General features: G+C 40.6%; 1 protein-coding gene across 1 annotated transcript; it reads left to right on the top strand.

Annotated features, from left to right (window-relative positions):
* Window positions 1–1,115: 1,115 nt before the first annotated feature.
* On the top strand, window positions 1,116–17,515 carry trmt44 (tRNA methyltransferase 44 homolog). Its single transcript, XM_046065809.1, has 11 exons — window positions 1,116–1,668; window positions 1,752–1,869; window positions 3,522–3,741; window positions 3,850–3,918; window positions 4,303–4,410; window positions 5,834–5,905; window positions 7,583–7,689; window positions 8,021–8,204; window positions 10,044–10,392; window positions 15,671–15,787; window positions 16,887–17,515. The coding sequence occupies exons 1-11, from the start codon at window positions 1,332–1,334 to the stop codon at window positions 17,120–17,122; spliced, it is 1,917 nt and encodes a 638-aa protein (XP_045921765.1). The 5' UTR covers window positions 1,116–1,331; the 3' UTR covers window positions 17,123–17,515.
* Window positions 17,516–27,068: the final 9,553 nt, after the last annotated feature.

The following is a 27,068-nucleotide window of genomic DNA, read 5'->3' as shown; positions in this document are numbered from 1 at the left end:
TATGTATGAGAGAGGTAAGAACCAACAATGTCAAAGGAATGGGACGTTACTGACAAAACAGTCAGAAATTCAAATTGTGGACAAGAAATTTGATACATGACATATGACAGAGGAACAAAGGGTGAACATTTCTTAGGCAAGTTGATCCATCTGTTTGCATTATTTGCCAAAAAGGTCAAGTGTCAGTTGTCATATACTTAACCTAACCTTTAATTTTAACATAAAAGCTTATACTGAGACTGTTGTGGATTTATAGGAAAGGAGGTAACCCCTTAAACTTCATTGAGCTAGCTAGGGGTTAGTCATTAAATGCACATGTTGTGCAGTCAAACACTGTTGAAAGCCACATTTTTAGCCATTAAAAACAAACAAACAAAGATTTTAAGAATATTTGACCCTCTGTAAACATTATTTAAGCTGAGCTAATGCTGTAATTCTCAAAATGTATGTCATGAGCAGGCAAAGTGATGAGAATAAGATAAGACAAGCCAAGATAAAACTTTATTGATCCCATTAGGGGAAATTTAGGAAAGGTAAGTAAAAACATGATACAGATAAGTAGTAAAAAACATATTGAAATAAAAAAAAAAGTTATACAGAGCACATACATCACACCTAGACCAATGTCAAATGTCAATGTGACATAGCAGATACACATTAAATACACACTTTTATATAAATTTGTATTTTTATGAGCTATAATCACACATAATGTGAAAATAATGTGACTATTGCGTTTATGATGTTTTTCAATCTGAGTTTACATGTCACTTAATTACTGATAGTTGATATTATTAATGTTATTATTATTAATTTGGACTCCACATAGTGACAACTGTAGACATCAGTGATGGTGCAGCCTGAAAAAGTAATAATCATCCTGATCACAATAGTATATATCCTTGTAATGTTGTTAGTAATTTGTTTATTGGTTAGGAAAAAAGAGTACTATTATAAAATGTATCCTTCTCTAATAAAGGATCGATGTTATCACATATTGGTTGGTGATCATGTCCAGACAAAGAGAAACACAAAGAGAAACACAAAGAGAAACACAAAGAGAAACACTGCCCTCTGCTGTATCACCGTAATAACGTGAACGTGTCCACTGTGGAAACGTCATCATAAAGCGACAACATATGACTTCTTATGGTAATATTGATAATAACGCTCAACATTTATTTTTTGATGCTATGATGTGATTTGGTAAATTATGCGAACTAATTTTACATGCAAATTTTATCCTAAAGCAACTTAAAAAATAAAAAGTCGCAGGAAGTCGTTTCTCCGTTTGTAAACACATGGCTCGTTGTCGCGTCTGAAACTCAATTATGCCAAAACTCCTCGATATAAAGTTTCCAGGGGAATGTAAGACTCTTCCCGAGGGCTTTTGGTCAGCCGTAGACGTGTGGATAAAGAAACCTCACGTTGTAAACAAGCGTCTTTGCGGAAGTAGAGAGACGGAGAGTGAAGATGTGGGTAGAGAGGCTCTGCCTTTCCTGCTGGATGATCCTGAACTCTCTCAGGATGTGTTGTCCTTCCTGACCAGCGGCCCTTCACCGGCACAGACCCACGACAAGGAAAAACCCTGGTCTTCCAGTGTCAGAACAATTATCCCGAAAGTAAACTCTTACGGGACAACCCGGCATAAAGAGGTTATACTCAAAGGTAAGAGTTGACTTGAATGAAAGGCTCTGCCAAACTCTCTTCTCTGTAATAGGTTTTTTAAACGTTTTCTTTGTGTGTTCAAGACTTTGGCAGACAACAAGTCACGTTTCTTCCATTTGAAGAGGATTCAGAAGGGCAGGTGTCTCTAAAGAGAGGCAACATTTATCAGTTTCAGCTGCTCCATCAGGACCGTGAGGGATGGTGAGTGACTGACACAATCTGTGCACAATCTTTCCAGCTAATAGTTTTGGTCCTAATATTAACTGATGAATGCATGCAAGGGCACAGAAATACTTACAGTATACCTCTCAATTTCTTTTTCTGTGTACTTTGTCTGTTTGGTTTATTAGTAACATAAAAGACAACACTTTTTTTTTTCAGGGATAGAACGAGTTTTATTTCCATTTCCATCGTTTTCCTCTGTGTTTTTCACAGTCCACCAAAGTCAAGATGATATCCAACAACATTTTAAAGAAATATTGAATAAATCCAATCAGCGTTCTGGTTAGCTGATTACACAGCACAAGCTGATTAGTTAGAAAAAGGACTAATTGCAAAGCCGCCTTAAAGCCCAAGGGGCAAAAAGTCAGCAATACAATGATGATACAATAACCAAAATTCAAGATGATATCTAGTCTCATAACAAACTGTAAATATTGTATCAGTGTATCACCATGTGCTTCTGTATACAAGAGTTCTTATACACTTTGTTTCTCCTCATAGTACATTTAATCATTTTGAACAACGTGGAAAGTCTACTAAATGCTCCTCCGGTAAAATAAAATATTACTAATGGTGAAAACCGAAATGGGACAGAGATTCATGACGATTTAACATGGACACATACAGAAGAAAATGCGTTCTTCTATCACAGTGAAATATTTAGTATTTAGGAATGTTTGAACCGCATACAATCTTGTGCACAGCCCTAACATGGGATGGAGGTGCTGTGTTGTTTGTATCACTAGTAGTAGTAGTAGTGATATATAGTATGGATTTATGTTGAGATATCAGCATTTTAAAGTGTGGTTGTTGGAGAACAAGAGCACTGTATATTTATATACCAGAGTACTAATTATATTATAATTGGAACAGATATTCTTAAGTGTGGAGAACATGATCTGTATTATCATGTATTACAAGATGAAGATAGGAAGATGAGAAGGCGGAGGTTGATTTAAGTAACAGTGATGACTCTTGTCTTTCTTCCTCTGCCGGAACATTTCTTTTAGTCCTTGATGCTCAGGGGTTTGTGGAAAATTTTGCAGATTTAAAATCGCATCCTGCTTTCTAAATCTGATGGATTAAAACAGGACAGTGTGGGCAGAACAGAGAGCTGAGAAAAACATTAAACATGTAAGCCTGTAAGAAATCTGTTTGGTAGATAAACAGAAATTGATGTAGTGAGAAGGGGAAAAGAAACGGATTGTTCAGCAGTCTGTGTGTTTATCATCATGTCCTGATTTACCTGCTAGGGGAGCAAAAATTAGCTCTGTTAACTCCCACTCTGTGCTAGAACACTGCGGTGTCCATATTTGTTGCGATTAAGCAGATTCATTTTGGAATATGCAACATTAAATCACAAATTCCTACTTGATTTTGACACAGGGAATCCTAAGGAGCAGGCCCTTTAAGATTAGGGGCTCTTATCTTTGCTTTAGTAGCACATACTTCCCAACAAATTGTCATCTAAACTAGCACAGACCAGTTGACCCACAGTACGCCGGGAGCTTTCTGGGCTCTTAGAGCTCAGTTGCCCGCTTTGCCCGGTTGCTATGTTGTGACATGGAAAATGAGTTGGCATTAAAAAGTAAAAATAAAACAATCCAGATGGCTCTGCCTTTTATCTGCAGGGCCTTGGAGCTGCGTGCGCTGACTCCAGATGCGTGGTTCTCTGATGGCGTGGCGTACCCAAAGCTGCCCTGGCTCTCCACTGATCTGCTACCCAAGCTGGTGCGCTGGGCTGCCGAGTGCAAGAGCAGCGAGTTCAGGAGCACCTTGTCTCTGCTGCCGGTGGAGAAGTACAGCCTCATGTACCAGCAGCTGAAGGAGAAGTACAAGGCCATGGTGAAGGTAGAGTCAGCTCAGTGTAAGGCTGTTATTTTGTATTCAAACCTTTGGTTTAATGCTGATTGATCTTTATTGCCGAGTGCTGATACTTTCTTTCCATATGCTCTCCAGGTTTGGCCTGAGGTTACAGATCCTGAGAAGTTTGTCTATGAGGATGTTGCCATTGCTACGTATCTCCTTGTGGGTTCAAACCTGGTTTTTATTTTTGTTTAAATGCCAAAATCCATGGTTGGTTGATCGGTGATGACTTGAATTTGGTCCTGAAGATTGATATGTGAACTGAAGAATAGTCCTCATGCATCAAGTGTCTTTCTTTGCACTTGTATTTTAACTCAAACTCAAACATGTCTGACTCCCGTACACGTGTGTCCAGTTGAAACTCCTTTTCATCTGTTGTCGTCGTGTTGTCGGGTCACACAACCAAAGTGCGTGTGAGTGTGAAAAATGGCTTTGACCGAGTAAATCAATTTAAAGTCACATGCAGGCGTGCAGGTGTCACACTGCAGCTGATTGAAAGCTCTTACAAACGCACACTAGTAGCGAGTCTCTGTTGCTGTACTGCAGGTGCTGTGGGCTGAGGAGCGAGCAGAGAAAGGTCTCACCGCCAGACAGTCCTTTGTGGACCTGGGCTGTGGAAACGGCCTCCTGGTTCACATTCTGGCCAATGAAGGGGTAAATTAGGTTTAACACTGTCTTGAAGCTCAATCTCTTGTTTTGTTTTTGCATTGGAGCTCCTCTCACTGGTGACAAAATCTGATGTAGACAGGTGGTTTGTGACCTGATAACCTTAGAAACAGTGGTGGTTATATAGAGGCCCAGTTTTGTACTGAACTGAGTGCAACATTTCAACCTGCAACAGGCTGAATTTGGTGAGAATCTAAAACTGAATGAAGGGCACTCAGAAGCAGTGCCTTTACGTCAGTGCTATGAACGACCAAACAATCTTTTAATGTGCGGGGATGCAGTTTTTTAGATTAAAACAAATAGAGCACCTACAATACCAAACAGATTGTATCATGCCTAATAATACCTTAACACAGACTTTAATAATTCATATTTGAACAGTTTGACAAAAGAATCACTTAATAACTTATAACAATAGATATATAAATATATAGTTTGCTAGTCATGGCAGTTCCCTGTGGAAATGACTTGAAATCATTATAAGACATTTATTTTAACTAGACTGAGACAAGTTCATGTGCTTAGAATGACAAAGCTAACGTGTTAACGAGCAGTAAACCAACTGAGTCTGATGGGAATGTCATTCGCTTTGTAGGTAATAAATGAGAGTATGAAACTTCTGCTTGCACCTCATGATGGCACTAGCGGAAAAGTTAAGGGACCCACAAAGTGATTACAATTGATCCTGAGGTGAACATGAATGTTCATGGCAGTCCGTCCAATAGATGTTGAAATGTTTCAGTCTAGACTAGGGCTGCAACTAACTAGTATTTTCATTACTGATTAATCAGCCGATTAGCTTCCTGGTTAATCGTTAAATTGTTTAGTTTATCAAAATTGTTTTGGCAGACTAACCGAAAATATTTAAGTTCTTCATATCTGATAAGAATGAGCTGCAAAACCCTCAGAGTTTCATTTCAGCATATATTTGGCTTCTTTTACTTGGAAGAAAAAAAAAACAATGAATCGATTATCAAAATAGTTGCCGGTGAATTTTCTATCGACCAGCTAATCAGTTAATCGCATGAGCCATGCTACTAGCTTAACTGCCTAAAACTCATTGCACCCTTCTAATATGCATTTACCTGATTTTTGAATCAGGAAGAAATGACAGATGTATAATGAATTGCTGTTGAATTTACTGTTGGTTGATGTGACCATCTTTAAAGATTAGCACTGGCCCCTCAAAGCAGAGGTCTTTCAGTTAGCCAAATCTTCACTGGCGTCTTAATCAATGACATGGTGCGGGGAGTCGAGGGGGACTCTAGCTCCATAATCTACCATGCCACCTTAATGTTCAGTCACAAACTAGGACAGGTGTAATTGAAATTACGCACAGCGGTCGATAGTCAGAATGTGAATGTCCCTGAGAGCGATTAGCCACTGACCGTCACGCCGTATTGTGTTGCAGCATCCTGGAAAAGGCATCGATGTTCGGAAGAGGAAGATCTGGGAGATGTACGGCCCCCAGACTCTGCTAGAGGTGAGCGTGCTGAGCACGAAGAAGGCAGATTCATTGTAATCATATGTGGGTTTTGTAATGACTGCTATTATCTTTTCACATGAAAAGTGGAGTCCATATCACATGCTGTAGGTGTCTTTTCAGCTGGCGTCGCCCCCTCACTCTCTGCTGCTGCTGCTGCTACTGCTGCTGTTTTGTGCTCAATGGAGAGAACAGGTTGAACGATTTATTCTCCTGTTAGTAGGAGTTAGATACACAGTTTAGATTGATAGAACGAGAAAATCTTTTCTATTAAAGCACAAAATGTGAATCAGGTTGCTCACAAAACTTACCTCAAGGTCCACTTAATTGTTGTTGTGGAGATTTCGATTTTATCACATGATCTTCATCTGCCAATGGAGTTTGCCCTTTAGTCATGGAAATGTTCAAATTTCTCTCGTCCATGTTGGCTTTGAGTTTCAAAGTTCAGTCTTGAACTTGGAGACAGTACGCTGCAAACGCCGTCTGCTGATGAAGATCACGTGATATGATGGAAAGCTCAAGAACAGCTGCTAATGGAGCTGGGGGGGAAATAGTTTTGTCAACAGATATTTCAAGGGTTGAGATTTAACTTTGAAACTCGTTCTTTTCATGTTTCAAACACTGAGAGTTCAGTTTGAGCTGCAAATAGAATAGACATCCAATAATACAAAAATGATGATATATTTACACATTTATTTTCAGTTGTAACTTTTAATGAACAGTGATGTTTTTCCACGGAACAGGCAGTGTTAGACTCTTCTTGTAATGATGTCTACAAACACTTCTACTGCCCAGGGACTAACGCTGACTTCAGACACACATTTGCAGGGAAACCTGCCCCCCAAATAAACACAGCACTTTTCTGTCTGCCTCCTAGCTTCAGTCATTCATTTGACAATAAGCTGCTGACTGCTTCCATTGCAGGTCATCTATTATTGACTGATTTTTGCAGAGCAGACGGGGCAGACCAATCTTTCTGGAGCCCCGAGGGGTGCTGTACTCAGTCCTGGATCTTCATTTAGAAGCTCTTCTGAACCTCACAGGCCTCGGTGCCCTTAACCTACATCAGTTGTTGTGGTGGTGGTGATGGGCCTGCCTGTTGAAATGAGCAGATATATACATTTTCAGCTGGATTTGTGTTATTTTGCACCTATATATTTGCACCTATATTTCATTGTTTCTGAGTGTATCAACTGAGAAAGTAGTTCCACACAACCGACCAGCCCAATGGCCTTGTTCAGACTGCCAGCCCAAATCCTTTTTTTTGGCATACCCAGAGTGATTTTAGCAAGTTTACACATGGAACTCATGGAAAAACCAAATCAAAATGTTTGCTAATCGGCTCCAAGCCACATTTAGAGGTGGTTTGAAAGGAGATTCCAATCACATTTCTACAGATGTGTCTCAGCAGGTTGGTGATGTCTGGACACAGAAATCCAATCTGATCACTTGCAAACAACAGTGAGTGATAGTCTGTCTTAAAGCTCTGATTTGCCTGCAGTCTGAACAAAGAGTGTTCACACATATTGACAGGTGTTCTATGATATAATAAAAGTTAATAAAAGAAAGTTTCCCTTTTAGACAATTTCCATAAAGTGATTTAGTGTCAAATCACGCCGGCGTGCATCTTCTCTCCTCTGAGGGCCTCTTGTGATTTGTGGGTCTTTGCTATTTCAGGAAAACGCAATTACCCCCAGTGAGAGCTTCTTATTCCCGGGTACGGACTGGCTGATTGGGAACCACTCAGACGAGCTCACACCGTGGATCCCCGTTATAGCAGCCAGGCGAGTCATCAGCAGACACAATCTCACTCAGCAGCTCAAGTGCCAGCTGATCTCTCCAATTGGGAATAACATTATGGGCAGAGGGAGGATGTGTGAATATGTGCATGTTTGATCCTTTATCTGTGTCCACCTGATGGCGATGTTGAGCCTCAGTCTGCAAAATTGTCTTTTCTCTAATGTGACAGATGATAATCTCAAGTCATGGATGGTTGTTTCCTGTCTGTTGAACAGTTTCACACTCTACAAAAACTCTACATTTACCAGAGAAGATTTATAATCATCCTTTTCTTTGGCACACTGGGTAGGAACTTGTCTTTTGCTCTTACTGCAGGTCTTCTTACTCCTGCCGGTACTTTGTCCTCCCCTGTTGTTTCTTTGACTTCTATGGAAAATACCAGCGGCGGCAGTGTAAGAAGTCTCAGTATAAGGAATACATCGACTTCATCACTGAGGTCAGTCAAATCAGTGGCTTCAACACAGAAGAGGACTGCCTGAGAATACCATCCACCAAACGGGTAGGCTGACGCAATCCAGAGTCAGAACTGTACTCTACAGCGTATGTGTGTTTGACTATGTAGATTTTAGTAGACTTGTCTTATCTGAAAACATTTGTAATATTGTGTGGCTGACATCTTTTTAATTCCTTTAAATCTATGCTCTATAACAACTTACCAAGCTCTGTTTAAGGTTTTCCTAAATACTTATAACTAATTTATAACTTTAACTCCGTTTAACCTGACCGTCCGTGTGTCTAAGATCAGTAAAATGTAATTGCAGCTGCCCTGGTTGATTATGGATGGTGACCTTGTTGCACGTCATCTCACACTCTCCCCATATTTCCTGTCCGTCTCCACTGACAACTATCAAATAACCAGAAAGAAATAAAGACAGAGATCCTTTTAAAAGGTTACCCTATCAATTTAGTATTGCACTTCCATAAAGTTGAGGGGCTTGTTGGAGCCCAACATATCCTGACTATCTGCAAAAGATCCTGGATTCTACTTCTATGACAAAAAGTCAGTAACAGTAACTCAAACAACCACTCGTTACAACCAAGATATGAAAGAATACCATCTCTGAACTCACAACACGTTGAACCTTGAAGCAGATCTTCTGCTGCTGTAGGCCAGTACTCCAATGGCCTCCACAGTCACCAGATCTCAATCCAACAGAGCACCTTTGGGATGTGGTGAAACGGGAGATTCGCATCATGGATGTGCAGCCGACAAATCTGCAGCAATCATCTCAACTAAACCAAAGTCTCTGAGAAATGTCTCCAACATCTTGTTGAAAGCCACAAAGAATTAAGGCAGTTCTGAGGACAAAGGTGTACTAGCAAGGTGTACCTAATAAAGTGGCCAGTGAGTGTATCTTTTACACTCCACACCCCCAGTTTGTAACACCGACTTGGTCTTGGCCTCAAGCTGAAACTAAGTTGACACAGTTTAAGGGTTCTTTTCTCAAGCTCCCTCCAAAACCACGGAAGACACTATACAACTGTTCCCAGGATAAGTAGTACAAGACAAATAAAACTTCATGTATAAAATTAGTAGAGTGCTCGTTTAACACTTTACCAGTAGCATTGGCTGCCTAAATAATAAAACAAATGGACTTTTTGATAGTTTTACTAGGATTTATTACATTGTCAGTAGAAACATAGAAAACACCACATAATTAAGGTTTCAGTTGGAAACTGTATCATGCATTGTACCTGGACAGGCAACCTCTTAGCAATGAGCACAGTGATAAAAAAGATAGGTCTAATCAGTTGATATATGTTCTGCACGTTCATACGTAACTTTTCACAGTACTGTCAGTGTGTAAAAAGACTACGCAGATAGAATCAGAGGGTGGTAAAAAGTTCAGCAGCACGCTGTCTTTTTGATTAGCTAATGCGCACGTATCTCATACAGATGAAGTCGCAGATGAGCTCCTGACATTTGTCGCACGTCACCTCTTACTTCGTCTCTTGAGTTTCCCAATCTTTCTTCACTGTGACTTTCTAATCAAGAAGACCGTCTTGCATGGGGGTCATTAGATCTCTCTGCAACATTATCATGAAATGTATTCATGTTCTTCAAACAGGTACAGCTTGGGATCCCTGCTTTCTCTGAGCCTTGTTTTGTACAGATGGACAGAAATAAATAAAGCCTTATTTACTGTTCGTATTTTTACTTTTTATGTACTGGAATCAGTCATAATCAGTTTGTTCATAAAAGCAAAAGCTTACCAATAGTTCGGTACAGGATGATGAGGATTTGTATTGTCATTTCTACTTGCGAGTTTCTGGTTTTACAGTTTTGAGCCTCAGCACCCCTGGGAGTCGCCTTGACATTCAGCTCCTCTTTCTGCAGGTGTGTCTGGTGGGGAAGTCAAGAAACTACCAGCTATCTGATGAGGCCGAGGCTGAGCAGCAAAGAGCTCATTACATCCAGGGCCGCCAGACCGTCTCTGGGGTCACAGTTCAAGAATCAGATGTCAGAAATGACGTAGACTGTTGCCCTGGGAACAAAGGAATTGACAGGACCCTCGGGAGCAGCTGGGGAGCCGGGTTCCAGCCCAGAGACAGGGTTGAAACGGTTCGAAACTGTGCTGCTCTCCCGCGGGACTTTGTTGACGGTATTGTCCTGCGGGTGGCTAATTTTCTTCTAGGAATGACTGAGGATGACGGCGGGGGGTCGTCCTGTGGCTGGAACCAAGGAGGTAAACGGCAACAGCCACGAAACACGTGAGATAAACAAACAAATCACACAAGTCTCCCTGGACACCAGCTGCCACCAAAGTGATGAACAGGTTCAGGTTAAATCCAGAGTATCTGTGAAGCTCACTGATTGTGTCTTATTATTGTGTACTTTGGGAGTTTCTGAATTAATTACTTTGTAATATCCGTTAGCAATACTGCAAATGATGAGATTAGTTTCTACGGAAGGAGTGAAGTTGAGAACAAAGGAAGTATTTAGGCTGGCTTGCAAAATGTGTAACAGTTACAAAGGTTGTGCCTTCATTTTATGCCTTTTTTGGGGTATTTTTTACCCCTAAAAAAAAAAAAGAATAGTTATAGAACCAACATAATATTTATAAATGCAGATACTACAGTCTGCGAGGGGAAAATGTAGGATCTGCTGACTGAATGTGTTCATATAGCTTTGTTTGCTTAAGAAAAACTTATTTTGATTATTTCATTAATTTTTAATTGTTTTCTTAGGTGTTTGTCCTCCTACCATTAATATTGAAATAAATATAAAAATATATTTACAATTTAACACGTTATATGTGATTTAAAGCTGAAATGGCATGAATTTCACTAGAGTCAAAAGCTGATCTGCTAGGCTAGTGACGTTAGCTTTAGCAGGATCGTGACTGCATTCAGCCAAGGTAAAGTACAGTTACTGTGGTTTGGCTTGATTTTTCGGAGAACACATTTGTCAAAAAGTGAGATTCGGGTCTTAAAGGAGTAGTTTGACATTATGGGGAAAAGGCTTCTTGCTTTCTGGTGGGGAGATGACTAAGATGATCAAACTCGTATGTTAATTATAAGGCTACAGCTAAAACAGCTTAGCTTAGCTTAGCATAAAGACCGGAAAAGGGGAAACGGCTAGCCTGGCCGACAGTTGTATTTTAAACTTCTGTTTTTGTGAAATTTAAGCACGAGATATAAAATGTGAGCTTTAGACGTGCTGGCAAGTGGATTTGTTACCTTTGGACAGTCAGGCAGTTTCCCTGTTTCTAGTTTTTGTGCTAAGCTAACTAGCTGATATCTGATCTATCTCTCCTCCAGAAAACTAATTAGCATATTCAAAACTATTTCTTGACACATTTAGTGTAAATGGAGTTAGTCACTGTGTTTGCTTTTGTAGGGCAGCTATATTTGTAACCTGCATACCTCCAAAACAACACGAATGAATCACTTCACATTTCTTGTCAAGAGGTTGTTGTAAAATATATTTCTAGGTGCTACGTGTCACGGCAGCTTCTGCAGCCTGAACCTCTCATCTAACCCCCCCCCCCTCCCCCAATCATCCTATCTAACCCTCCTCCTCTCTCGTCATTAGTTGACTGGGCCTTCGTGACACAGAGCAATGCCATTTTGAACTCTGTATCTCTTCCCTACGCCAGCCACTTCCTGCACCGCATGATAGAGTGCCACACACGCATCACACACATATACACACAATTTCTCTCACACACACACGCACACACACCGCCCACGCATCACCTTTGTCAAGCCTCAGCACCCCCGCTGCCACATAGACACACAATGTGAATGCGATAAGGACACGAGGAATACTGTGATTATAACAGAAAACTCTCCGTCAGGATGTCAGTGCTGATATTAGAGGTGGAAAATATAAGGGAGAGCGAATAAAGGGAGTCTGTGACTCTGTATAGAGATGACTGGATGAATAATGCACCACTGTCTATGATTTATGCATGAGTATGCATTTGTATTGAGGTATTCCTACCAGTTATCTGCTGTGTAAGAACAAAGGGTAAATTCAGGGTGAGCCAGCCTATATTGAAGAGATCCAGTTTAGTTCCATTTTTAATGCATCTTCAAAGAGTAAGAGGATCATTTATATTTTATATATATATATATCTATATATAGATATATCTATATATAGATATATATATATATATATATAGACATTTAAAGCAACATTATGTAAGATTTGTTTTTTTGTACGATATGGTGCCCCTACAATTTCAGTGTAACTCACCGTTGTCGTAAATAAGGACAGCAGTACATGTGTATTTGTTATGAGTACGTTACTTATGATCAAAACTAGCTAGTCAACAATGGCCAAACATCAAGCAAGTGCAACAACACAAGACAAGCAATATAAGAAAGAACGGCAGCTCGGCACCTGTCTTACAGCCTCTTACTCGGTCACTCTCTTTTTCTCTATAGAGCTTCTCCGTTAACATCCTCTTTGGTCTCTGCGATTAGCTAACGCTACGTCCATAGAGGATGCTGAGCCCGGTTTTGTTGCTGCTCACTCGGCTCCAGCTCTCCACCAGCAGCAGCATAATGTTGCTTGAAACTTGGATGGCAAGTCTTGACAGCAAACGAAGCAAAAGCACTTACAATAACCTTACAAAAGTCTGAGTGTGTTATCTGCTAATTTTGCTAACATCCACTCGAGATTTATAACTAGCCGCTAAACCTCTGTCTGTAAAACGTCTGGCTGATTTTCAACACTAGACATAGCAAGCCAGTTAATAAGTTATTTCTGACTTGTCCAACAGCAAGAAGGCCAGCTCGGCATCTGTCCTGCATCCTTTTAGCTTTTTTAGCTAACGCCAACGAGTAAAAGCTAGTCCGACATTCACTCTTGTTCGCTCTCTTTAGCTCAGTCACTCTAGTTTTTTGCTTGCTGAACAGTTTGTTGGTGTGATGTGGTGCTGTAAAACATTTCGTCGTTCTTGTGATAGATTTCCTGTCCGGGATTCCAATGTGACAGCGTAATAGCAGGTGCCATTCACCCTATTGGAAGTCAGTGTACCATCAAAATGATTTTGAAGCTGTTATTTTAAGATAAAAATAGCAACTACATATCTCAATAAAACACGTTTAGCTAACAAACTACCAAGGACAAACTGATCTCTTCAGTGTATTTTAAAAAAAACAGCCTGCCACCTTTATGGGCACCTTATGTAGATTTTCAAACAGATATTTGGTGGTGGAGACAGAAGCACTGGCTGGCTACTGTAGCTTTGAGTCAAGTTACTAATTCATGCTTGCTGTACTGCTGACTGGGCTCATGTAGTTATGTAGTTAACCTTAAATCATCCTCATCCTCCACACCCGCACTTAGGATAAGATTACACCTTGTTCATAAAATTAGGGCTGCACCGATTAGCCCATTTATCGATTAGATGGTCAACAGACAGTTAATCAGCAACAGGTGTTTTACAACAGCCAGCTTTTAACAGCCAGCTTTGGCTGTTTTACAACAGCCAAATAAAGCCAGCTGCCGATTTGGGAATCGGCAGTTGGCTTTATTTATTTTTTTAACTATTTCCTGACATTTTATAGACCAAACCAATTTAATAATTTTTAAAAAAGTTTGTTTTGTTCCTGTTTTCTCATTATAGAGTCATTTAGTTAGAGGTAGTAGATTTAGCCACTTCTTTCGATTATTATTATGTGAATGGCTGTGAATAATTCTCTGTGTGTCAGCCCTGTGATGTTCATGGTGTACTCTGGCACTTGCCTAGTGGCAGATGGGTTTCCCTCACGCCCTTCCGCAACCCTGCACAGATAAGAGTTTATAGATAATGGATGGATTATTATTATTATTATAATGAGTGGGATTGTCCCAATGTTTTTGGCTTGTGACCCCTTTGGATAGTTCGGAAATGCAGGTTAGTTAAATATAGTAAACTATCTTTGATGATTTTAAGGTCTTATTATGCAATAAGATAAAAACATTTCTGTGTTACAGCTGTGCTCCTGGTAGCTGAACGTGATCCTTTCAAATGTCTTATTCACCTCTCAGCAGTTTTAGAACTCATTTTCTCCACTTGGATTGATTCTGAATTGGGCTGAGCAGCAAAAAAAATCCCACCACACCACAAGTCAATCGCTTACATCTTATACATTCTGCACAGGGGGTCTTTCAACCTTAAAAAAGTCCAACTGTACGCCAAGCCAAGCCATTAATAATTGCCTATTTGATCTTAGTCCAAACTGAGTCTACATCGTCAATACTGACCGTCTCCCATTAATCCTCATTAACACTGTAGGCAGTAAAGGGCAGCTCTAAACGCTGTATTGATATTATATTATGGCCTGGAGCTCCCTGGCGTCTGGGCTGTAGGACTGCAGTCTGCACAGTTTCATATTCTGCAGCACAGGACTGTGTTTGGCCCTGCGAGTGTCTGTGAATGTGGGAGTGTGTTGCATATTTTAGTTATTAGCTCAGCGATTTGACCAGCTATATATAGGACGTATTTGGCTGGACAATATGTTTTGTCACGACTTTCAGTGGCGGAAAAATAAGTTTTAGAAAACTGCTAACCATCATAGCTCTAAATTCAGTTGTAGGTTTACATCTATCAACTTTGACCAGCTGTACTTGTATATGAGGCAAAGACAACATATTTCACAGCGAAATTCTCTCATATTCAATCATCTCTAAGCCAACCGGGATTGCCTGAAGTGCCCCCCTGGGATTTGGAGTAAAAGTATGATGGAGATCGCGTTAAGATGTCGGCAGATTTAGGTCAAACATTGTTATGAAAAGGCAAAAAGGGGCATTAGAAATCCTCTGGTGTGTCTCTCTCCAATATGAGAAGGAAGAGGAGGGGGATTGTCATTTGCACAAACCAAAGGTCAGCCCTGATTGAATTCTCTTCTGGGAGAAAAAGGGCAAAGCCAGAAATACCGAAAATCTCATGTAACGCAGCCCAAAGGCAGGTGTTGTGAACACAAAGCGGTACGTCATTTACCCGCTTACTATCCGCTAAACTCATAGCAGAGGAGTTTGTGTATTCCAATATCCTCGTCCCCCCCTCCTGTTTGGTATCTAAAATTACTGTCCCAGTGGGGGAGTGACGACAATGACTCACGCTGCTCTCACGTGGCCGGTGGGAGATGCAGCGGTGAAATGCATGCTGGTTGTTCTGACAGCTTTTTTGGAGCAGCTTTAATTGAGCACACCTCACAGCCCTGACTAACGGTAAAAGACAGGACTGGGGTGCTCTACTACCCCCCCATGTAAAATGTTCTTTAAATGGCTTTGATCACCCATTTTCACTGAGAGGATGTTAGACTGCAGCCAGTCTCTCTCGTAACAACTGGTGACACTGACTCAAGCCAGTCAGCTGATGTTTCTTTCTGACTCTGTAAAGCTATCTGTGCAAGCCTGAAGCAGTGTGTTAACATACTGATAAATGTAATATCCATGCACCTCCTCCTGCTCCTTTGTCGCTCTGATCATTTCTCTTATATTTCCTCCTTTTCTCCCTCCTCCTCAGGCAGCCTCTCCGTGAGCGAGGTCGCCGGGCTGTTGGAGCAGGAAACCCTGCAGCTCCTGAAGAAGGAATGTGGAGGCCTTCAGACGTTGCTCAAGAACAACCACCAAGTCTTTAGAGGTAGTTGGACTACACGCTTATAAACATCTTCATAGCATTTTCTTAGATGTGTTTAAATGTAACTTTTCACTGAATGGGCAAAATATTAGGAAAGGCACTGACATGGCTAAATGTCATCCAGAAGATAATCCTTATAATTACTGACTGAAGTTCCCTTTTTTGCTAACTTCTGCTGGTTTTAAACAAATTTCTCTGATGGAAATGTTAAAACATCTTTTAATTGCTTCAATTTGACGCAGCACTATAGAGTGAAATGGGAGAACCTGCTGGTTCGATAATTATTTTTTCCCACTTCTTTTAATCAAGTACTCCGTGTTCTTCAGCATAGACACGAGGATGTTTCTTGGTTAATTCAACAATAATATATGATCATCAGTAAAAATATTTCACCTTGGTCTCCGAGAAGTCAGAATCCGTCAGTTTGGTGTATCGAATGGTCCGTGAGCCTTGGCTGTTGTTGCCATGAAGAAGCAGCCAGTAGCAGGCACAAATCAGAGCTGTAGCACGTTGAAAATGCTCTGTTGATTTAATTGAGAGCAAAGTTATCAAAGCCTAAAGTGAACTGTCTAAACTGTCATCCATTTGTTGCTGAAATGCATCATGGGAGTTATACTTTCCTTTTAAGTTTTCATATATATTAAGTTAAGACATGGGGCGCCCTGGAGGCCTGTGCCCCGGGGGTTTTGGGAGCTGACTGTTGGCCGCGGCCTTGTTCGGTTCCGGCCAGGGACCTTTGCTGCTGCCGTTCCTCTCAGTCTCCTCTCATTTCCTGTCATCTCTCTACTGTCTCCAGTCAAATAAAGGCATAAAAGGCCCCCTTCCCCCCCATAAAAGTAAGATATTTTCTATCACAGTTACTCATATTTTGTATGGATGATTCAACCGGGAGAGTTTCAAGCCTTAGCGTGCTCCAACTGCCAGTCACCTGTTATTGTCTACCGTGTGCAGAAAATAAACAGATTGTTTACCTCGGGACATCCCTGAAATAACTCCTCCACTTCGCTCCTCTGCAGGAACAGATTTATTTATAACATACGGAGGGAGCACTCTATTCTGAAGAGGTGTTATATCTTTCTGTCGTTCGTTCGTTCTCTTTCAGTGGAGGGAGGGCGGGTGTACATAAGAGACTGGCGGGACAGGAAGTCCTCCAGAGTGGATACCAAGAGGAAGCCCGTTGCCCCTGGTGCCCTGAAAACTCGTCCTTGCTGGTTTCACGACCACCACCCTCAGCGCTGCCCCCTGCAGGCTGAACACTGCGCCTTCGCACACGGACCTGATGACCTACGACCCTCAACCAGACCTCTGAAGTGGATAAAAAACGATGCCTTTCTTTAACTGAACTCATTTATTTCTTTGTTTTTTTTAAATTGAGGAATAACTTTTCTAATTAACTGTATTCACTCTGTCCATCAATGGTTGAACCTGCTGTAAAAAGTCCCCACGTCCAGCCGTGCAGCCACAATGAGGAAGAAGCTCAGGTCCAAGCAGTTTTATTGATGTGGAGTTGCATCATTTCAGGGGATTGAGGTCTTGACAGTATCCCCTCTCTTTTCTGTGCGATGTTTCGTAGTGCAGTTTTAAGCTTATCTGTTGGATCTCTGGGTCATGTTGACTGCTGAACTTTAATTTCAAAGGATTATTTAGTCTTTCTTCTTGTTTTAAGAAGTGGACTTTTGTAAAGCTCAGAAAACTGCATACTTACTGTATATTAAAGTGTATTTAAAGCTACATCTTTTTATTTATTTAAAGATTATCAAGTCTTTCATGGACTTTTATTTCATCCCGGTGAGGGGTTTGTCGGGCACTCAGGGTGTTTGTCAACTTTTCACTCCACTGCGGCAAAACTTTAAAAGCTTCTACTACATCCCTCACTTCGACAGTTAGTTCACCTCAGACAGGTACTTTGAGGTTCACAGACAGGGCGGTGGATAAAGACCGGACAGTGTTTGAACAAAGTAAATGTTGGTGGTATGAATTATTTGTTGGCAGGAGTTGAGGGGTGAGCTCATCCCATCTGGATGTGTGCTCACTGCTGTGTCTCTGTAGCGCAGTTTGCCATCACCCTGTGGCTCAAATGTCAAAGACACTAAGGCCCACCCGGGGACGGCAGCGGGGTGATGAGAAGCGCTTCCTCCGTGTTTGTTTGTTTGTGTGAGCGACAACAATCAGACCATTGATGCAGTAAAGGGCAGACTATTTAAATCTACTCAATTTTGCAGTCACATACGGACGAAGAATAGGAAGTGACAAAGAAGACTTGGAATATTGCCGTTGGCATCATTTTCGACATGTTTTACCTATCACACAGGTCGCTCAAGAGTGTGCTGTGTTCAGTTTTTGGACATTACATATCTTGGTTTTCTCTTTTTAATCCCATATTAATCCAGTAATGTGCAAATTGACTACTGAAGCTACTGAACGGAAGGTTCGCCCAAAAAGTGAAACATTTCTCATCTCCACTGGTAACTTGTGGAATTTCTGTTATTTCTGTTTGACTTAAAAAGACTTTTGATTTATCTGATTTTTGGATTCTTGATGCCCCCACGTCCCCTGGAGCTGAATGGCTGTGTCTCTGAATATTGATGAAGATGTACTTGCATTTACTCATTCGGAACACAGGTTCAACACAGGGAGGTTAAGCATCTTAATTGTTTTCTGGATAATTTGGAGTGCTGACAGATAATTGACCATTAATGAAAGGCCATTTTGACATAAATGATGCTTCAGCTGTGTGGACATAAACTTCAGTCGGGCTGAAAGTGATTGTGGTTGTGTTTAGACAGGCAGTACTCAGTCATAATGTGCACAGCTATGTGTGGGTTTTTATGACCTTTTTAAATAATTTCTCCCTCTCTTGCCCCCCACACCCCATGTGTCATTATGCTTCCCACAAAGAAATAAAATCATTAAAATACTCCTGCAAAGATCATCCAATCCAATTGACCTGCTGCCCTACATTTCACTGCAGAGGAGTGTGGCGTGGCCGGGGAGCGGAGGCATTCACCTGCCCGATCCCCAACTCTACACTCTTGTCATGACCTTTTGGTCCCATCCCCTTCTGACTGCTGTCCGATAAGCCGTCATTATGACTCTGGTCTCCAGGGCAGCGGTGAGAGGCAGACATAAACAAAGGAGATCCAGAGCAAGTAAAATTACCCACCCCTCCCCATTCTGCCCACGCTGAGTGAGTCGCCCTGCCCTCACGTAAACGCATCATAGGTGGTCTGCTGTTCACCCATCTGAAGAATGCATCATCGTGCCAAAAACAACAACTGACAAACAAGAAAGCTGTTTCTCTGCACAGTATGTGGGAATAATACATGTAGTAAGGAGCCTACTTTTGGTCAGGTTAAACCTTGTTTTATATGGTTGACAAGGGAATATTTGTTAGATGTTAAGGATACATACAGCCATTATTGCAACGACTGTTTTAACATGTAGTTAGAACCTGTTACACATTGAAGTATAGTCATTAAAACGCTGTTGAAACAATGATTATATGTAACAATGACGTTTACAAAATCTGAACATCTTTAACCATTCACATTTTGACTAGTCAAATGACCAGGTGTTCTTCAGCGCATTAGAGGAAATGTAGCTACCTAAAGCTGTAGTAGATACAGTACATTTCTCTAAAGCTGTTCCTGTGACACTTGAAGGTGGACTTCAAATTGCGAAGGTGGGAAAAAAAACTATAAAATTAAATCTGGATTTTTAAGTTACATTACAACTACACGTTGGTCCCCAGCCAATAATAGCTTGCCATCTTTCACGACCTGCATCAGGTAATCTGGAAGGAGGCGCTAGGGACTGACTTCCTTCAACAAGAGTGTAAACAAGCAATGGCGTGACCTTTCCTCTGCTTCACAGCTCCAGTTAGGCGTCCCAGATGTGGCGTCTGTTGTCATCTTCTACTATGACACATTAGTGTCACACGGGATAAAAGGATCACGGCTGTCGGGTCAGGCTGATATCGTGTAGTCTGAACCAAGCGTACAGTGGATAGAAAAAGTCTACACACCCTGTTAAAATGCCAGGTTCTTATGACGTAAAATAATGAGACAAAGATAAATCATGTCAGAACTTTTTCCACCTTTAATTTGACCTATAATGTGAACAATTCAATAGAAAAACAAACTGAAATCTTCAAGGGGGGAAAATGAAAAATAAAAACCCTCAAATAACCTGGTTGCATAAGTGTGCAAACCCTCTTATAACTGGGGATGTGGCTGTGTTTAGAATCAACCAATCACATTCAAACTCAGGTTAACTAGAAGTCATTACACCCCTGCCATCATTTAAAGTGACTCTGATTAATCACAAATAAAGTTCAGCTGTTCTAGTAGGATTTTATTAGTTGCATCTCCGAGCAAAAGCCATGGTCCGCAGAGAGTTTTCAAAGCATCAGAGAGATCTCATTGTTGAAAGACATAAGTCAGGAGACGGGTACAAAAGAATTGCCAAAGCATTAGATATACCATGGAACACAGTGAAGACAGTCATCAAGTGGAGAAAATATGGCACAACTGTGACTTTACCAAGAACTGGACGTCCCTCCAAAATTGATGAAAAGACAAAAAGAAAACCGGTCAGGGAGGCTTCCAAGAAGCCTACAGCAACATTAAAGGAACTGCAGGAATTACTGGAAAGTACTGGCTGTGTGGTACATGTGACAACTATCTCCCGTATTCTTCATATGAATGGGCTATGGGGTAGGGTGGCAAGACAGAAGCCTTTGCTTACAAAGAAAAACATCCAAGCACGGCTGAAGTTTGCAAAAACAAACATCAAGTCCCCCAGAAGCATGTGGGAAAATGTGTTGTGGTCTGATGAAACCAAGGTAGAACTTTTTGGCCCCAATTCCAAAAGGTATGTTTGGCGCAAAAACAACACTGCACATTACCCAAGGAACAGCATACCGACAGTGAAGCGTGGTGGTGGCAGCATCGTGCTTCGGGGCTGTTTTTCTTCAGCTGGAACTGGGGCCTTAGTCAGGGTGGAGGGAATTATGAACACTTCCAAATACCAGGCAATTTTGGCACAAAACCTTCAGGCATCGGTTAGTGGGGTAAGGGCTGCGCACAGGCGATGTCCTCGCAATCTGACAGATTTGGAGCGCTTTTGCAAAGAAGAGTGGGTAAATATTGCCACGTCAAGATGTGCCTTGCTAATAGAATCCTACCCCAAAAGACATGACTGCTGTAATAAAATCAAAAGGTGCTTCAACAAAATATTAGTCTAAGGGTGTGCACTCTTATGCAACCAGGTTATTTGAGGGGTTTTATTTTTCATTTTTCCCCCTCAAAGATTTTTAGTTTGTTTTTCAATTGAATTGTTCACATTATAGGTCACATTAAAGGTGGAAAAAGTTCTGATATGATTTATCTTTGTCTCATTATTTTACGTCATAAGAACCTTGCATTTTAACAGGGTGTGTAGACTTTTTCTATCCACTGTAAATGTTACATTACTGCAGTTGGAACCTTGGCCTGCTACAAACTCTCCACTCATTAACAGCAGGATTTTGTGTACATTTTTATTTTTACAGTGCAATGCCACTTGTTGAACAGCAACAACCAAAACATTTTATAAAAGTTTGACACTTTTGACTAAATTATGGTTAGTGCATTGAAGTATGTGACGTTGCATTTCCCCCCGCCCACTTCAAACCATTACCAATCATAAGAACCTGCTTCACCACTTTGACAAAAAAATCCCAACTCAAAATTCACCTGCTCGTTTTTTTTCCCAGAGCTTTCAATCATATCACTTGCCCATTATTGGATAGATTTCAGTTGTCATGGTGTGTTGACATGCAACCTCTACTGTTATGTCATTACAACATTTTTAGGAACTCTCATCCAGTCAGTTTGACAAAACAATCCCAACTTAGAGTTACTTGCTTTTTCTGGGGCTTTCATGAATATCACACCGTCTTCATCATACATAAATAAGTCACGATTAGGTGAAAAAGACAGTTGTATAAGAAGTAACATGAGATTGTTGATATAGGAGCTGCATGTCACAACATGAATTCCTATGAGTCCAGTGGAATTGGTTTCAAAATAGTAGGATTCTGTTGCTGTTCCAGTCGAAAACTATGTAAACAAACTGTTTCCTTTAAAAGTGGATCTGTCTTACGCAATGTCTGATACTGAACAGGAGCTCCAGTTGCAAATGGTACCTCATGTTAGTGATTTCTTGCAATAGCTAACGCAGAAAACCTTTTTCTTTTCTAGGTTTCTTACCCATATACATGTCTATTCCCCTACAATGTTTGAATCACGTCCATCAGCTCTGAAGATTTCCAGTCTCAGTAGAGACACTAAAAACAAAAGACAGGACAGTGGGGAACACATCAGCAGACTGACAAAATTACTCCCCATGCCTGAAATCTAGGTCAGTGAGATGTGGCTTCATCTCTTTGCTTAAGCCAACAACATTCCCTGTGTTCCCCTCATGCTTTATTCATTGTGGCACCATGGGGCCAGATGTAATGTAGCGTCTCCAATACACTATTTTGGACTTTCTCAGCAATGCGAGCCGTGTAGGACTGCATTGCTGACAGCTGTCACTGCAGTAAATTCTTTTGCTTGACTGTTGCTGCTTTAGAAAAACTTTTTTATTCTATTTTTGTTTTGTGGCGAGAATAGTTGTTTTTGTTGTTGCAATGAAAACGGAGTCAGATTAGCCATTTGAAATTATTTGTAATATTCTAAACAACCCTTCATTTCAGACGTTGGAGCAGGCTTCTCTTAGGTGTTGTTTGCCATCAGATTTCATTAGCTATAGCTAAATTAGGCTAACGTTAGCTTCACAAGTTGTTTAAAAATGCTGTGTCCTGCTGATTTTTTTGGTGGTTGAGTTGTAAAAACAAGCACCTTGTTAAAGAGTCTATGCACTTAATGGCTGTAAACATGTTATTGTGCTATAAAGCTACACATGTGCACCTTGCACTTACTGAACTTCCATTCATTATGCAATTGCTTTTGGCTTGATGGTGCAGAAAGTGGTAATACAACGTACATTAAAATCATAGATTATTAAAATAACAAAAATAACGTAAATTATTAAAATAAAGTGAAAACACTCATACAAACTTTTTCTAACTTTGTTCTTTAACTTGAAAAGAAGATCTCTTAGGAGGATTTTATAACCACAGAAAAGTCCACAACACATCTTAAATCCTCTCCTGCTTGAGCTTTGATAACTCGAGGAATATATTCTCATCCAGGCACTCGATCAAAGCTTATCTCAAAAGCTTACAAGTGGATGGTCACAGCAGATAACACTCTTCCAGTCTTTACTTTCTACTCACAAAGTGTCATCCTGTACCTGCAGGAGACCCCTTTTTACCCACTTCACCTCTCCCCATCCTACCCCCTCTGCCTCAACCTTCCTCATCACCTACTCAGACCTGGGTGACGCATAAAGGTGTTAGGCTCTCCAGCTGTCACACCTGGAGCTCTCTCACTGTGGCATTGCATGAAATGTCCCCCGCAGAGAAACTGAAAGAGTGAGACGTGGGAGGAGGGGGTTTGTTTTTCGAAATGTTTCCATTTGACATTTCATTTGAAATTCAAAAAGTTTAGCGTTGTGCCATCACCAGTGGAGAGCTGCCAAGCGTGCATGGCGCTTGTTCTTGACACAGAGATGGAAATACACAATGGGCTGTGCCTTGGCATCTACCCAATTCACTCAGATTTACATGGAGTTAAAATTAGAACTAAGTTTATGAGTTCTTGCAAGAGTAAAGCTTTCGGATCCACCATATAGTCACTGATTTGTCTCATTTATTAAACCTGAACTGGGAGATATCTTTTGCAGCAGAATATCGGTGAACACAAAACCTTTTAACCACAGATTAATCCACAGCATCAAAATATATATTTTTTGCTTGTTGAAAATGTCACTTGGGAGCCAATTCACTGAATTAATATTTGATGAGATGTTAATCTAACACTGTGTTCTGCACAAAATGCGATGCCCCACAGAGTGTGGATTCCCACCCTACCAGTCCTTTCCTCCCCCCACTGCTCATCCTATCAAAATATAGAAATAGAAAAATATAATAAAGATTTTCTTTTTAATGCACTATTAAAATGGCTGCATGTTTCAATCTCAGCAACTGTAGTCTCTGGGGAGTTTGAAAATGCTGAGTAATGGGGTTACATGTTTATATGACAAATTTTTCATTTGTAAAAAGCTTCAAACTCCATTTTTTGAAACAGAATTAAACATGTTTTTCCTTTTAGGTGTTCACATTAAGTAAAATGCTCCATAAGAACACAGAGTCTTGTCTGTGTAAAAAACAGAAACTATGATTGCTGTTTCAAAGCACACAATTATTTCTAACTTTCTTCAAGTTAAAGAAACGCTTTGTGACCCAGGCAACGGTCATCATAACAACAACAAACTCACACTAGCTCAGGACAGCTAGCTTAGAAGCTCAGGACAGATGCTAAACTAATGGTTTCACTGTTGGTTCAGCTTTCACTGTATCATTTCATCACTCACCCACAGGTTCTGTTACAAATTCACAGATTTAGATGAAGAATTTAGGGTAGATGCTGGTAGTAAATGTAAAAAATTCAACAAGTAAACAAGTATTTATTGCATTATTACAGTAGAAAAAACAAACATCACATCACACACATAGACATATTGGCAATCACATTTCATTTAAGTAGTTCAAGATGATTTTGGCCACCATTCTCGTTGGACACAAGTATATTCAATTTTGGTTTCTGTTTCTGTTTCCAGCAAACATGTCGCAGTATTACACACAAATCTGCTCTTTTTGCTATTAGTATGAAATCACACCTTTAGCTGATCATTATGTGAAGAACGTTACAGTGCTGTGAGCATCCAGTCCCCGTGAGGTAAAAAAGAAAATGACCAACATAAGAGCAGCAGCTCTGATGTGACGTGAAAATGGGAGTTATCACAGAGGCAGACCTGACAGAGGGTGTTGTTACTATGGGTTACGGGCCAGGGTGACCCTGGTGGCACAAAAGAAGCTGAGGCTACTGGACCACTGTAGTTTTACAGCTACACTCTGTTTGATATCACCCAGAAAAAAGCCGCTGACACTGCATTACCCAGAAGTCTGCTGTCAAACCATGGTCCCACCCTCGACTGAAGGTAAACTGTATTCTTGCATGACAGAGTAACATAATCCTGCATTTAAATTACCTTTCATCAAGCACAGCCTCTCCAAATACAGCGCTGTAGTAGTTGTGTGTGTTTGCTTGGAGGCAGGCACCGGTGGCAGCCAATAAGGAAAAGTTAAACAGTTCAACAGATACATGTGGCTGCACAGGGGAGGGCAAACAGTGTCAAAACACAGATGTGGCTGCTGCTGTGCTGTTTGTTTAATTAAAGCTGACCACTGGAGCACACATTTGATTTGGGTTTTATTCACCTAAAGGTCTTTTTGTGCTACAGTAGAATTAAATCAAAGCAACTACAAAGTAAGTAATAACCACCTTTAAAGAAAGAATTCGCAGAGAGTTAGATGAGAAGATCATACAGTAAAATAAGTATGGAGCTAGAGCCAGGAGGCAATTAGCATATCTTAGCATAGCATAAAGACTAGGAGCAGGGGGAAACAGCTAGCTTGGCTCTGTAAATGTTCACAAATAAGACATTTTAATCTATTTATTTAATCTGTACACAAACAAGAAATGTAAAAATGAAAATATGTAGTTTTACAGGGACACGATTTAACATGATGGCTAAAAATAGTGCAGCTCAGTGACCTACCAGAGCTTGTCCTCAGTTGCCTGAGTAGAGCAAACTTTTTTTTAGACGTGTTGGCATCCGTATTTGTGGACAGAGCCAGGCTAACAGTTTCCCATTTGCAGCTAATGCTAAGCTGAGCTAAGAGTTACCTGGCTCTAGCTCCTCACTTAATGCACAGATGAGGTATCGCCCTTCTTATCTAATGCTTGCCAAATAAGTGAAAAAGCATTTTTCCCCAAATGTCAAACTATTCTTTTACTTTTCAGTCTGCGATGATTAGCGTATACCGTACTGGTATATGTAGGCTACATATAAGCCTTTAAGTTTCACTGATGCAAACTAGTGCAGATCTTCTAAATTTTTTTATTTTTTTTTTACAGACAGATTATTAATGCCATATGATTTTTTTCCAGCTACGGTAGATTTAAATCAGACTAGTTCATGTTGGACCATGTCAACTGTACTTGGTACTATGCGAGGCACTTTGGCTGTAGTGAAACAAATGGGCCTAAAATATTTACTGCAGCAGTCTTTGAGAGTATTATGATTATGTGTCATCATAATGTTACTGTGAGAAACATGGCCATGTAATGACAGTAAACATGGCTTTTCAGTGCACAATGTAAGCTTGGTGGCCGTGGCAACATCAAAATAATCAAGCGACAAAACAGATCATCCTATTTCACTTTAACCGTAGAGGTTTGATTGAAAACCCACCAGCCTCATCGCTAATGTGATTCTCTAAATCTTCAGCATGATATCAAACACCAAAAGCCACATAAAGCAGAAGCTTTCATTATTCAGACCAGCCTGTATGTCCACAATCAAAACAAACATCTGCTTTAAAATGGGTTTCCTCAATCTAATCGCGCCTTGACAGGAATGTTTGGTAGCCTCTTCTTTGCTTTTAACGACTCCCTCTGTCTCCCCAGAGAGAGTAAGAGTGGGCGACGCAGGCTGAAAATAGCACTCGTCGAGAAAGGTTGAATTGACGCTGCACCTTATGCTTAATTAAAGATTAACGAGAAATTGCTCGCTGGTGTGGAGGTTTCTCAAAGCCTCACTTTACTTCTCTGATTAGGGTTATGTAACACTTGTTAATACTGCATGGACCACACTAAAACAGTAATGACATCTGCCAGTGTGGCAGAATCAATCCTGCCATGACAGGCCGCAAACTTTGAAGCTGGTAGGTTGCCAAGACATTGATTAATTAGCTGCTAAATCAATTAATTCATACTGATTTGTGCAAACTGTTTCTGAATTACGGATGAACCCCCCATGAAAAGGTCCAAATGGTGGACCTCAATTTATGCCAAATTCAGGTCTTTGTTTCAAGCACTGTCAGATGGTTTCGTGAGTGAGTGCTAAAGCCACGCTGCTGCCACACTGAATGATTGCAGGAGCTCACTGGTACTGTATATCTTTTGACTCAGTTTCCACATTTCCATAAAAACAACAGAGAATTTTCCTGATATCTTTTCTATTTAGTCAGCCTCAAGCTATTTTATTTCAACAAAGTCTTCCGTAGGGCTGG

This window comes from Micropterus dolomieu, linkage group LG12 (assembly GCF_021292245.1).
Source record: "Micropterus dolomieu isolate WLL.071019.BEF.003 ecotype Adirondacks linkage group LG12, ASM2129224v1, whole genome shotgun sequence".
Lineage (NCBI taxonomy): Eukaryota > Metazoa > Chordata > Actinopteri > Centrarchiformes > Centrarchidae > Micropterus > Micropterus dolomieu.
The sequence above is the reverse complement of the archived record's forward strand: the minus strand, read 5'-3'. Positions and strand labels throughout refer to the sequence as shown.